The sequence below is a fragment of the Anolis carolinensis genome, chromosome 5 (genome assembly GCF_035594765.1).
Source record: "Anolis carolinensis isolate JA03-04 chromosome 5, rAnoCar3.1.pri, whole genome shotgun sequence".
NCBI classification, from domain to species: Eukaryota; Metazoa; Chordata; class Lepidosauria; order Squamata; family Dactyloidae; genus Anolis; species Anolis carolinensis.
This window is the reverse complement of record NC_085845.1, coordinates 191,988,379-192,003,591: the sequence shown is the minus strand read 5'-3', so window position 1 is coordinate 192,003,591 and position 15,213 is coordinate 191,988,379. Positions and strand designations below refer to the sequence as shown.

General features: G+C 38.1%; 1 protein-coding gene across 3 annotated transcripts in view; it reads right to left on the bottom strand.

The window, feature by feature from the left end:
* Positions 1 to 15,213, bottom strand: part of pde3a (phosphodiesterase 3A) — a 267,835-nt gene that overhangs the window by 82,800 nt on the left and 169,822 nt on the right. For 2 of the 3 annotated variants that reach the window (XM_008110368.3, XM_008110369.3), the window contains exon 2: positions 10,028 to 10,078. In XM_008110368.3, the coding sequence (XP_008108575.2) occupies positions 10,028 to 10,078 (51 nt within the window). Of the gene's footprint in view, positions 1 to 3,125; positions 4,114 to 10,027; positions 10,079 to 15,213 lie in introns of those variants that run through there. The other variant, XM_016993577.2, reaches the window with a different exon arrangement.

Sequence of the window (15,213 nt, the reverse complement as noted above, 5' to 3'; positions counted from 1 at the left end):
TTTGGTTATTTGGGATGCTGATTCAAAAATTGCATTGGATAGGTCACATCAGCTCTAGTTTCTGAAACAGAACATATGCCATCCAGTAGTCACCATCTACTTGCCCACGGAAAACCATATTTAATCATCTAGACCTGATGCAGTCTATCCAATGCAATGGTCAACTCTGTGGAAAGGGGCGGAAATAAAATTAATAACATAAAATAAATAAATAAAGAGGAAGGTTGAGTACCACTGGAGTTGAGAGAGCTGGTTCTCCTGGGATAGACAAAGATTTCACCTTTCACCACTCTATGAGATGGTTCCTTTCTTGGCAAGAGTTGAGATAAAGTATTTTTGGAGTGATTTTTTTGAGGAGGAACAATGGTTCTACCCTGATTTCTAGACTTTAACTGACTCAACCACATTGGCAAAATAGTAAATGTTTACATTTCCCCAAACTTCTTTGATGAAAAGTTCACTATAAATGACAATTGGCTATCCACTGAATTCAGCAAACTAATTTCCCAAACTGGGAAAAATGCTATATTACTTTAAAACTTTGCTATATCTCATTCTGATATGTTATTGGTGAAATCTGCTGATTCACCAGCTCTGGAAGTGTCTTCTGATTTGACCTTTAGAGAAAACCTACCTACCCCATTATTACTTTGATTGCAATTCCTCTTATAAGTGAAGTGATTTTTCTTAAAAAGAAAAATGGGCTATTAAACTCAGATCCCTCGACCAAGAGAAAATGATTTTTCACAACGCTATTAATCAACACTTCCCTGTTGTTCAAACCCTGCATATATGTAATTTTCAAGACCTATTTATTTCCACGTCATATGGCAGATCAAGAAATAAAATTCCACGTGCTTAGTGTGAATTAAACCAAACCACCTCTTCATGTGTCCTAAAGTGTCTTTAGTTTGTTTCAGAGATGCAAGACTGGATGGAAGAGGTGACAAAACAACACTTTACTACAGTGTGGAATCATTTTTGAAATTCCTAACTTCACCCAATGTATTTTGTAGCAAATGATTTTCTCTGTGGGATATTTTCTCTCCACTGGAAAGCTGTTCCATTTTAGTTTATTGCAAGGTAGGCAATTACTGTCTTCCAATATATTTGGACTGCAGTCCCTATAATCCAAACCAGTTATTCTGCTACAGTTGAGGAGAATGAAATCCAAAGTATCGGGAGTGCCACAAGCGCCCCATCCAGTTTATTGGGGTTTATTTATTGATTTTCAAGTTCTGCCTAGATCCAGGATTTTCTCCAGTTATCTGTGAAGCAGGACAGGGAATGGTGTGGTCCTCCAGAAGCCAAGTACTAAGTATTTTAGTACTTGTTCTGTTTACTGCAGCTGATGTGCCATCTAAACTTATCTCCATCTGAATGGCTACATCCCCCTCCCTCCTTGCTATAAGTACTAATCTCATTTTGCCACCATGGAACAGTCAGTGCAATAAGACCCCCAGTCACAGCAAAACCCATATCTGCATGCCCAGAGCGAAAAATGTCTTTCTAAGATTCTCCTAGGTCCTCCAGGCCATTCTACAGTATATTTTCCTCAGAATTTACCCCTCTAGTAATCTTTTTGTCCTTCAATGCAACTCTATCATATGCTGGGATCAAAAGTCATGTTATTTAATGGCCTTGTTTCATGTAATTGTGGTTCGGCCAGGAACCTATTCCTCACAGATACAGGGGCCTCACTGTATACTGAAACAGGTAAATCAACTATGTAGTTAGAGTCTATGTCCAACTACAATTACTGATTATAGTAAACCAATTAAATTAATCCATTTTCTGGATTAAGATCCTGTATAATGCATATTAAACCATGTTCTCCTTACTGTGACCACTGCACTGCCAAAATTAACATGTACAGAAGAGCTATTGGAAAGGACGTTCATAAAGTTAGAGTTGTTACATCCAAAAAAATGCTTGATCCACCCCACTCCCAATCCATGAAGATTTAATATGTATACCTTAACATGAACATTCAGGGCAGGCACAAGTCTTTGTGAAGCCTGAGGCACCCCCCCCCCCCCCACACACACACACATACAAACACAAGATAGCTGGTCACTCTCCTTCCATAACAGTTTGGCAGCTGACTGACAATGGGATAGAATTGTCAGAAAACAGCAGACTACCTTAGTGGAAGCATGCCCATTGTATGGCACGCAACTCTTTCCTGCAACACCTCGTTGCAGCTTTCCAAGCTATTGCAGTCTGATAGTAAAATCAGCTCTCTGTACTTTGCTAGCTTTCAAAATAATCTGCATTGCAAATATATGAATAATTTAGGTCTTAGTTAACCAATGGAGCTTTCTGAAGCTCTATTTAAACTTTTAGGTACCATCTCTGCATGGGCACTGAGGGAGGAAGTCAACATTCTTAGATGTGAACATCATTTTTTCTTTTTTTAAGAGCTCAGGACACCAAATTATGGATTTTTGCAACAGCATTATGCCATCAATGTCTGAAGAATCTGCCTTTATTTGCCACTAAACACAACAAAGTCTGTATAGTGTTCATTCCCCTGTGTCTTAAACAAGGGTTTGCATTAGAACATTGCTCTGTAGAGTACAAGCATTATGAAATATGCATTATTATTTTTGTCTTTACGACTACTGTTACCACTACTGGTTGTAGTATATGAATCCATTGAACATTTTAAACAACCCAACAATTATTGGTATGTATCTTTTCTGGACCTCTGATCTCAGCCACATATTTATTGAGCTTTCCCCCCCAGTTATTCCTTACTTATGCTAAGATTTTTCACCAAAGACCTTCAAGCAAATCTAAACTTCTTTACTGGTTTTCTGCAATTCTCATCAAGGCATGCTCTTCAAATTTTTATCATGCAGGTTTTGCTTTGTGTGATGAAATTATTCCTCTCCCACACAATCTATCCAGCAACAAGGAACAATAGATATCCAGCTTCAATTGCTCTAAGAGACATATTAGCTATATATTTAAAGCCAAAACCTAAACAGCCACGCTAATAGAAATCATGTGTAGCAAACAAGCTCTCACAACAGTATGAGTGAGATGAGCTGATGCTCTTTGCTTAAACTCCCATGCTTATACTCACCAAGATAAAAGACTATAAAACAAAGCCACAATACCTGTTTGGTAACTGGGATGGACTCCCATCGACGCTTCAATAAGAGCAAAGGTCTCCGTTTCATGATCTTGCTTGCAGTAGCTTTTCCTCTGAAGAATCTCAAACCAATGACAAAGATGTTACTTCCACATCTGTAAGTTGCATTGCTCAACTTCCAAGGATCCCAGAAGTTTTAGGTTTCCAAAGAGGTTGCAAAGTTTGGGGATGATGGAGTTTTTTGTTAGTGTTTTGTTTGTTTGCGTGCCGCAATTCTTTCTCGGTTCATGAGCCTTGATCCCTCAATCGGAAGTAGCCAAGAGAGAAGAGTGGGATGATGGCGGGGAGTCAGCCTTCACCGATGAATTACCTCATAGACGCATGGAGTAGGTAGACAACACCAGACGCACTCCATCTGAAAATAGCTGTTGCTTAGGAACTGGGAGGGTAAATCGCAGCACCTCCGTTATATATAATTGAGAGCTTTTACATTTTAAGTGAATTAAAACACATCAGACTCGGGTGCCTCTCCTGCTCTCAATATGAGCATCCTTTTGTGAAGGCTGTGAAAGGAAGGACTGCCTGTTCCCTGCAGACCAGGGGTTACGCCTCACCACCCACTCAGCAAACCAAGAGCACCAGAGCTGTATCAGCAACTAAATCCTGTCCATATGGCATCCTCAATAAATTGGCTTCGCTTTCCTCTTTTTTTTAAAGAGCTATGCTTTGTAGGTTCTTCAGAGGGAATAAAAACAGTTGATGATTGACAAGTATTCCTATCCACAGTATGAGAGGAAAAACATAGGGTGCACACTTCCACTGCAAGTATCACCTTTTGGATGAATATTTGCATCCTGGCAAGCAATACACAAGGCAGGGCTCAGAATTTCCACTTCAATCTATAGTCCTCTTCGCCAGATGAGAGTGGACATGTTTAGGTAAAAATATTCTCTGTTGTACTCTGGAGCAAGGAACATTTATCTAAGCATTCTGAGACCCTCGCCAAATTATCTGTGTTCTGCTTTGTCTAGAACTTGAATTTGTTGATCTTCTCAAAGGAACAAAATCTTGTATGCTCAGGAACTCTGGATAAGTTGTCTGACTCATTAAATATTGACTTATATTGTTCTCATAGCATATAAAATTTCCCCCCTCTCCATTAAGCAACATTATAAAACCTTTTGAATGTTTTTGTTTCCCACACTCCCTTTTGAGACTTTTAATGATTTTTTTTTTTGCAAAAAAATGTCTTCCGCTGTGAAAAAGTGACAGTTTTGGAAAGAGTTTTGTTATGTCGAGAATCAGAAGAGAAGATGGAAATTTACAACACCTTTCAGACCAAAATATTTTAGGATTCTGGTGCACTTTATTTCTTGTAAAGAATGATAAACATTGATAAATATTCTTTTCATCACTATTCTGAATACTAGGTGTTTGCTCTAGATCAGTGGTTCTCCACCTTTGGGTTGCAGGACCTAAAATAAGGTCCACGAGAAATGTGGGGAAAATCAGCTCTAGATTATTAAATATGGTTTTCTGTGGGTGAGCAGATGGCAACTACTGGATGGCATATGTTCTGTATCAGAAACTAGAGCTGATGTGGTCTATGCAATGCAATTTTCTGAATCAGCACCCCAAATAACCAAACCAAATCTAAAGTTGACCAAAAACTGATTTGTAACCCTTTTGGTACTAATGTTGGAGAGTGGTCCCTGGTCAAAGTGGTCCCTGGTCAAGTGGTCCCTGGTCAAAAAAAGGTTGGGAACCACTGCTCTAGATAGAGGTCCCCATCCCAGCTGCCTGGGTTTTTCACCAATTGTTTCTCCTCCTCATTTCCAGGACTGCAAGAACAGAAAAGCTATATAAGTTTATGGCACACTAAAGTACATTAGTCAAAAGAGTAGCATGTATCTGTCTGGATTAGGGTCTTCCTGAAATACAAGAAGTACTTTTCAGGTTGAATTTAAGCTCTCAATTCAAACTGTGTCATGGTTTAATCAACCAAACTCTTGGGCAAAACCTTTCTGAACTTGGAAAATTGTTACTGGAACCCTTGAAGTTGAAAAGCTTTGAGATGAGGATCTCAGGGCACTTCCAGATAGACATTTATCCTGGGAATATTCACATTTAAAAAACGTGAATGTTCCTGGGTGTGTATTCCACACACACCCCAGAAAACCCCTGCTTTCTGGGGTGGGTATCCAGATGTTCTCCTGGAACTTTCCAGGAGAACATCCAGACACTGTAACCTCCTTCCCAATAGCCCCCCCCCCCAACCCAAAAGTAAAAAAAAAACAAAAAAAAAACTTCCCAGGCCTACATTACAGTGTTCCTGCAGCTCTCCCAGCACATAGCAATGACACACTAGAAGAGCGGGGGGAGGAGCGATTTTTGGAAACTGAAAACCTTTTGGAAACTATTTATGGACATTTATGGACAATCCAACAGTGTAATAATTTATGGTAAACAGCTATGATTCTGGCGATAGGGATCAAATCTCCAGTCAGCCATGAGACTCAGAGTGAACATGAACAAGTCACATTCTCTCATCCTCAGAGTAAAGTAAAAGCAAACCTCTTCAGAACAAATTTTGCCAAGAAAACTCTGTAGTAGTCTCACCTTAGGATCACCACCAGTCAGAAACAGATCAACATAAAAATGGCTACTGACAACTTTGGCAGAATTATTTTATTATATCTGTAATAATAGAATAATATGTGTATTTTATTGCAGTTTGGAGACGTATTGTGTTTCAGTTAGTTATTGTTTAGTGTTTCGGTAGTGTTCTTTAGTTCTGGTTATATTTTACTTCTTTTCTCTGCTTTTATTTTTAGTAGCTTTATTTTACTTTATTTTTTTCTGCTTTTTCTTTTTGGAATATACCATATATTACTTTGATTACAAATTAGATAATTTGTGTTAAAAAGTAATAAGTAATTGCAGAAAAAGAATGTGTGATGATTATGTCTTTTGCAATATATCTGGACCACAACATTTCATTGTGATCTGCTTTGAGTGCCATACAGGAGAAAGTCAGAATATAAATAAAATATATGGATGTATAACCTCTGTTAGTGGAGGAACTGGAGAGGTGAGAAGTTGAAATTGCCAGGGATAAGAGCTAGGACCCTTTCTCTCTGAATACAGCAGCAGGATTTTCAAGTATGTATTTAGAAGGGGACAAAAGGCTACATTCTTTACTGTGCAATTTCTATTATGCAATCTATTATGTATTTACACCTACTTTGTGTTCAAGGCTTTACAGGATGCCTCCAAGGTTGCGGACGTTGCAGTACAAAGAGAAGAACTCTAAAATCAAGTCTGACACTTTATTGGGTGTGTGTGTGTGTGTGTAAGACTTTAATTATAATTTTTGCTATACAATATTCATTTTAATTTGCTTCACAGAATCAAGAAGAAGAATGATGCAATAGAGGTATCCTGAACTTTTGGAATAGGTAAGTCATGAGAGAGCTATGAAATCAATGGCAGCCAAAGCGATAAGAGAGAGAGAAAGCAGGGGGACAGTTCATGTCTTAAACTACTTGCTGGCTAAAATGTAGGAATAAGGTTGTGCAAAATTAGGAAAGTGTCCAAAGTCCACTTAGTTTTGATTTTTAATATGGACTGATCGTGGATATTCATACTTCTCAAATTAAAACACAAATCAGAATGCAAGTTTTATTAGGTTCCTTTCAGTCTGAAAATTTGGTAACATAGTTTTCTGATCACAAACTGAATGCAAAAAAGTGTATGATAGGAAAGAACTGTGGTCAAATATGTAACGGTTGCAGGGGGAATACTTGCAAGAATGAGGAAATTATAGGAAACTGAGTACAAAAACTTTTGTGCAGAACAATAGAGCAATTGATCTGGAAATAGGGCACAACAGACTTTTCACTGAAGTAATGTGCACAGCAGATAAAGTGAAACAGACAGATTAATCCCCATCTATTTGAATTTATGGTCTAAGAGATTTTGAGTTTGTAAAATGCTATTAAACTGGCCAAAGACACATACAATGAACTGAGGCTAACATTGCAAAGCAATTCTGAAGTACAATACCAGATCAACATCTGTTATTGTACTATACTATTGATTAGTTTAAAATTTGCAATCCTTAATGCAGGACTTTAGTAAGATTTATAAAAAGAAAACAGCATTGTTTTCAAAAAAGAAATATATGAAAAATACATAATATGATCCCTGATTAAAGTTATACATACAAACAATTATCAGAATGACACAATAAAACCAAAGAAATTATTATTCAGGAAAAGCCATTTCGTGCAAGCAAATATTTTGCAGGCTACTCTGTGGATCACTTTAAGACACATGGCAGCATGCCAGATTTCTCAAAACCAGAGTTTCAGGTGTATAGGTTGCTATGCATCAAAAACCCTGGCTTTAGTGCCTAGGTGCCTTACTTTCAGAAGCATTACAAGAGTTTTTTCTGAAATGTTCCTGGCAAAGTTGTACTATTGTCATTAGTCTAGCTGAGATCAGGAGATCCTGAAGAACCACAGTAACCCACTTGGCATTTTAGAATCATAACATGATAGTGTTAAAGCATTGGAAGCGTTCCATAGCTCATCAAGTCAAATCCCCTGCTCAGTGTAGGAAATCCAGTTACAGCATCCCCAGCAAGTAGCTGCCTGGCCTCTCTCTGAAGATGCCTGGAGAAAGAGACCCCACCACCTCCCTAGGTAACTGGTTCTATTGCTGAACCGCTCTTACCATCAAGAAGTTCTTACGTTCAGTCAAATTCTACTCTTCTGTAACTTAAAACCTTTAGACCTAGTCCTTCTCTCAGAAGCAGCAGAAAACAAACCCACACCCTTCTTTTTGCATCAACCCTTTAGATATGGAAAGAAGGCAATCCTGTCACCCCTCAGTTGTCTCTTGATCAAGATGAACATTCACAGCTCCCTCAACCTTCTCTCATACTTTTGTTCACCTTTGTTCTTTTCTAAACCACTGCAATATTTGTCTTATTTATTTATTTACGGAATGTATATGTCACCTTTCACCCAAAATTATGTACTCAGAACTAAACAATATTCCAGATTAGGCAACCTTTGCTTCTGGCTTAGCTCCTCAATTGTTTGCTTAGTTATTTCAGATTGCTTAGGAGCCCTGCCTGAACCCACACAACTGACAGGCTGCTTCTCAATCATTTGTTTAATGAAATTAATTAATTAATGTGAACAGCTTAAAAAGTCAAAAAGTATTTAAAGAACTCATGCCAATGCTAAAAAATAAATGGGATCCTAAATGCTTTAATAAAACGTCATATCTTGACTTGGTAAGAAAGGAAACTAGGGTTGGCACCGGGCAGGCCTTCAAGGGGTGGGCATTCTATGAGTGGGGTCCAAAATCAGCAAGGCCTTCTTTAGTGTCTTGCTGGCATTGTATTGCCTGCACTGTTGGGGCACAGAGGAGAGTCTGCAGCCATCTCAATTCTTGGGTAGGATATAGAGGAAGAGTGGCTTCTTCAAGCATGGAGGTCCCAAGCTATTAGATGCTTTATCTTAGCAGGACTAGATTGGACAATTATGCTCAAAATGTTCATTGATTTTGTTATTGTCCATAATGCTTGGGGTGGAGAAAGAGAAAGTAGTTGGATCTTATTTTAATACTGCTGCTTCATTTTGACAGATGTTGTGTTGAGAAGCAAGTTGACAGCACAACCTGGCTGGATGTGTGTTATGAAATCTGCTATTATCAGGGTTTTCGAATTTCATTTCTCCATTGCTTTGCTTTGATGTTAGGTTTTTAATGCTGTTTTCATATGTGGGGTCTTGTTGGGATTTTATGCTAATATTTATCTGTTTTATGAAGGCACTGAATGTATGCCATTGTTTGTTCAAATCTGCCCTGAGTCCCTTTGGGGAGATAGGACAGAATAGAAATAAGAAGTTGTTGTTGTTGTTGTAATGTGCTACTCAGGGGAAAAGAGCTATAGAGGGAGGATGATCATAATTATGATGATGTTGACAATCACCATCATCATCACCACCACTATCACCATCTATAATAATGTGAAAAACAATTTTTGAGCAGGATATGCACAACAATCTCCAATACCAATTCATATCAAGTATGGTAAGCTCTGCTGTACTGAGATACCTCTTTATAGTAATTCACACTCTAAAAATAAAACAACCTATGTGAAAAATAGCATTAGGTGCAGATCTCAAAAATATTATTCATATTCAAGCAATGTATCTAATTTACTTCAAATTTTAATCTGCTGAAAAATGGCCGAGTTATAGGAGATGCACATATTTGTTTATCTCAGCTGAACAGACACACAACACATATTGGCCTTGGGCTCTCAGAAACAGAACCAGGGAAGTTACTCTTCTCCATATTGGTGGAGTCGGTATTCAGCTGGGGCAGATACATGGGAGAAAAAGGTAGAAGGTAAAGCAATAATAATAATGTTATTTATAACCCCCCTCATCTCCTCGAGGGGACTCAGGGCAGTAAAAAAAAAAAAAGCAAGAGGGGGTAAAATGAGACTGAATTATGAGAAGGCAACTTTTTGATCTAATCGGTCAACAAATGTATGTTGTTGTGGTAGTAGTAAATGGCAACCAGAGATGGGGAAGTAAGAAGAGAATCAGGACTTTGATGAGAGATAACAGGGAGAATAGAAAGTGTAGGGGCAAAGAGTAAATGGAAAGGCAATGAGCATTTGCCACAGGCCAGAAAATTTACTATATGGAAATACTGATTTGAGTTGATGCAGTTAAGCAGGGCTCTTCCTTCTTGGCAACTATTGGAAATCACATTAAAGGCAATTAGAAGTTTGTGTTCTTGGCGTAATGTTTCTCTGTTAACTAATTACGTTATTGCCAGTTCACACTGTAAAAGCATGTACTGTATCAGAACTTACTATACAGCAAAAAATCTTGCACTGACCTGGGATCCTCTGGGTCCTCGTTTGTGATCCCATTCAGAATGTCCCATAATCTACAAGAGAGAAAGAAATTTATTGTAGGACTAGTAATGGCCAAAACAAACATTACAGTAATATCTATGTTTCTGGTATACATTTTGGTGCATTATGAAACACAACCTTTAAAGGGAGAATATACATTATTTTATAATGGAATATATGACACTGATAGGGTTTATCAATATTTACTTATTGGAAAAAAAGGTATGCTGAACAATCATATTTGTCATAGATATTGGGTTTTTTTAAAATCCAGTTGTAAGCATTTTGAATGTACCAAGTGCATTGGAAGTATACATGTTAGTACAGGTTGTTTTCCTTACTCAAATGCTTGGGAGCAGACATTTTTGGGATTTCAGATTTTTGGAGGGAGTTTTGCAATACCTGTATTTGCATATACATAGTGGATTAGAGATAAGGGGAAAGGGGAGATATTTTTGTTTTGCAGAATGGGAAACAATGAACACTGATTCAGATAGTTTCATTTAAAAAAAGAAAAAATGAACCAACTAGAGCCTTCTTAAAATGCAATTCCATGCCTGTTTACCTAGAAATAAGTGACATTTAATATGGCTAATCTCCAGTAAGCATTCACAGGATTGCAAATATGTCAATCATTTGGTTCACATCCATGCACACTATCGAGCAGTTGCTAATGTAAGAGAATGCAAATCCAACCACTTTTAAACTCTTTCATTAGTGTTTACACATCTGGCTATAGTGATTACTGGTAAAGAACATATTGTATGACTAAGCCAACTTTTGGTGTAACTAGGAGAATACTTAATAGTTTGACCTTAAGATATTTTCTTCTCAACAGAAAGGTCCCACAAACTGAAAAGAGACCATTCATTTCTTTTCTTTTACATTTTATGAAGCCTGCAATCAAGAGAGTCCCAGATGAAGTAATTCTAATCGTGCATCAACCCCAGCAAAGTGCTCTTAATGCTGTCATTCCAAATCTCACAGGAGAAGCAATAAGGTTCATTTTGAGGACTGTTTTGTATATCCATCAAGGAAGCAAAAACTGATCCAGCCCAAGCTCTTTGTGGTCAACATCCATTCAAGCATACAGATATTTCCACATGTGTGAGGGAGAGCTTCATGCAACCACCAACACAGCTGCATTGTACTTCTTTGTCCACACACCTCATCCAAGAGAAATTATAACTGAAGTCACACATTGGACCGTCATCAAAGAATTCGCAGTACATGGGCCAGAAGGGTAAAAGTTATACTTGCATAGAGAAACCCACTCTTTCCCTTAAAAGCATCATGTATTACTTTTAAAAACATCTTAGAATCATAGGGGAAATTGACTACATGAATACATAGAAAGCTTAGATGGGTCTACGAATAATATTCATTTTGGAAAACAACTGCCCCCCTCTTCCTGTTTAAGTTTCACAATAGTACAATTTCTTCTGGAATATTTCGAGGATCTATCTGTTTGCTTGGGCAGCACTATAAACAAAATAGCTGAAATATTACAGAGGCTAAAAGTAAACACTTGAACAAAACATTTCACTGTTGTCGTATGCCTTCACGTTTTTGTAAGTTACGACACTCCTAAGGTTACCTTCTTAGATCATTCATTCATTCATTCATTCATTCATTCATTTTTTTGTTTATTCATTCGTTTATTCATTCGTTCATTCATTCATTCATTCATTCACTTATTCAATGTATATTCTGCCTTTCTCCCAAAATGGAATTCAAGGCAGGTTCCATAAATGAAAAGAATTAGGCTAAACCATTAAGCTATAAAAAGAATGAAATAACAATACTATCAAAATACAATTCAAAACATATTTGAAACATAGTTTCCAATACAGATTTTAAAATATAGCACAGTGCTTTATGCATTCACGACTGCTTCGTAATTAAAATTTCAAAGATCTGCCTCCTCCTACAAAAGGAAGTTCAGAACTTGGAAGCTGCCACAGAGAGGACTCTCTCTCAAATCCTCAGCAATCATGCCTGTGAAGATGGTGGGTATGAAAGAGTTTTCTTGGCATCACAGTCTTCATGGAAGATATGTTCAGTATGATAACCTCTGCCTTCCTCTGAGTCATAGAATCAGAGTTGGAAGAAACTCCATGGGCCATCCAGTCCAACCCCTGCCAAAAAGCAGGAAATTGTATTCAAAGCACCCTCGACAGATGGACATCCAGCCTCTACTTAAAAGCCTCCAAAGAAGCCTCCACCACACTCAGCAACAGAGAGTTCCACCGTCGAACAGCTCTCACAGTTAGGAAGTCCTTCCCAATGTTCAGGTGGAATCATATCCAAGGTCACCCAGGGGGTTTCCATGGAATTTGAACTTTGGTCTCCAGAATTGTAGGCCAATGCTGAAAGCATGACAACACTCTGGCTCTCCAAAACATTCCATAGTATTCAATATTTCACATATCAAAACTCAAACAAGTGTGATCAGGCAACATCAGTGTAGGGTCAAGATGGCAAAAGTTATTAATGAGGAAGTACATGCAAGCCAAGGATACTATTACATTTGGTAATGGATTTGCCACACATCATGGCAAATCCGTGAGGGGCATTGCCTGACTTAGTGAATCTGTGCCTCAACCCACAGGGAGAGTGTCCACCACCTGGATTTCCCCCATTGTTTCAAGGCCTCCTATGACAGGTGCTGCTTCCTCGCCACTTTTGCAATGGAGCCGGACCGGAAGTAGGTGTGAGTCACGTAATTGGCTCCATGGTGAAAGAAGCAAGGAAGCGGCATATGACAGGCAAATCAGCCCATCTGATGAGGTTGTGGTTGCCTTATCCTACTAGGAATTGCAAGATTTTATCACCTCTTTTCTGCTCCCCTTTATTGAGCTAACTGGCTGCAAACTATATTTTCTTTTTCAAAATGCAAAATTTTCAAAATTTTGCAAAAATTCAAGCAATGCGAGGGAGGATGATGACATGGGACAAAGAGAGCGAAACCCAACATTTTAAAAGCTGCAGAAAAATAGGACAACAGTGGATTAATAGAGGTTGTTCCTGTCAAAACTGTGATACTGCATTGGAATTTTCCAAAGGAGATCAGCTAATCAGTGTATCAAAATAACATGCTTGCACTGGGTAGCTGTATACTTTCTCAGATATGGTTAGTACCTTTACATGATGGACAGGGTGTCTGAACTCCAAAACATGCCAACAATTTAGCTAATGGCGGGGAGGCTTTACTCAATGGTAGTGAAAGATCCTAGTTTTAAACCCTAGACAGTTGGTTCAAGAGCTGATCTGGCTGGAAAAGTTCTATCTTGGAACAAGTCACCTTCCTGTATTTTACATTTGTGTTTTCTATTGCCACATAGAAACTGGAATAGTTTACAAAGCCCCATGACTTCATTACAGTTTGATGTATAATCTACAAAACTGCATTCTCAAATTCCTTACTGGTTTGCAGACAAAGCCCTTGCTTACAATACACACATTTATCTACCAGCCAAATTCTAGTAGCCACAGATGGCAATAATTTTAATGGAGAAAATGTTTTCTCACCAGTCTCTCACTAAGACAGCATACTGAATAAAATGTTTGTATAAAAGAACAAGATCATTTTTCTGAGCTCAAGTCCCTCTGCACACACAACATTATTCTTAAGATTATTTCCTGAACTTGGAACACATTCCTTGTACTAAGAAAAGGGGCTTTAAAAGCCCATTGAGAACAATGTTGTTGCTGCTGCTGACGCCAGCAATAAACTTGGCAGAAACATACTTGTTCAAAACCATTGTAATAACTCATAGTAGCAAACTATAGCACCCATATGTCTTCCATTTCATTCCCCCCCCCTTTTCCTGACAAGCGGGTCTTTGTGAAATTTGGCATGGCTATTCCTTTTTGTAGCAGTAAAAGCGAACTTTGCAAAACACTTGCTTTGCCCACACCCGAAGCATGTAATTCATTACCACCATCTACTGAATTAACACATGGAGGCAGAATTACAGAAGGACAAGACAAACCAGCAAGTATTTCCCAAGTTGTTTTGGAAATCAGACATAATTGTTGGAATTAAGTTTCTTATTTTTATGGCCTAGAACAAAACCTCATTTAAATTCAAGTAAAAGATGCTACATGGTGCTTCCATAGATGTTTATATCTAATGTTTGAATGTGTTATGCTGATCAGGAGCAATCCACTCCCACCAATTCAAAGACACGATAAGGGGTGACTAGAGCATTCACTGGGGACAAGGTTGGCTTTAGATGAGGGCTGGCCAAAGGACAGTTCCTGGGACAGTCAGGGTTTGCCGCCAAATGCTCTCAGACCTTTTTTAAAATTTGAGGAACAGTTGGCCCTCCACATTTGCAGATTTCATTTTTGAGGATTCGACTATTCACAGATTCACTTAGTATCTTCTTGCTAGGAAATTCTAGGTCCTCCGGCACAGCTCTACAACCAACTTCCACTGGAAACTGAAAAGTCATGCTGGAGAACCATGAGATTCTAATAAAGATGTTCTCTCGGGTTTCACAGTATTTCTATATTCATGGGGGGTCCTTTACCCTCCACTGCAGCAAATATGGAAGCTTGACTGCAAAGTAAAAGTGACTGCTATAACAGTAAACATTCACTGGCAAAGCAAACGGTGGATGGAAGGCAGCAAGGGTGTGTCTCATTTCAAGTTATTATTTCCAAATAGGATACCATATACTTGAAAAGATGACTATTATGAAACTAGAATCAAACATTATCAAGTGTTCCAGTAGTGCAGCTTTGCCTTAGGAATAAACATGGGACTGCCATGAGTGAATATTTTAACTGCAAAACATCTAAGCATCACAAAGACAGATTCAGGAAGGCTTGTGCAATTAATTTTTTGTGAATGTGGATACAAAGTAACCTGATCAATACTTTCCTGATAAAAGTTCAAACTGGATTGTTTCCTGATTTTGTATTTCCTGGATATTTTGACACTCTTCTCGGCCCCCATCAGATCAAATTACATGTTTAAACTGTTCATTCAGAGAATATATGAAAAAAGCTGTATTCTGCAAAGAAGCTCACATATTTAAATACATTAAAAATAAAAATAAGAAGCAATATACGTGCAGATTTTAAAAAGTTCTAATTTGTTATGTTGATTTCACTCCATTTGTTCAATACAATTTTATCATTCTTAGCCCCTAGAAGG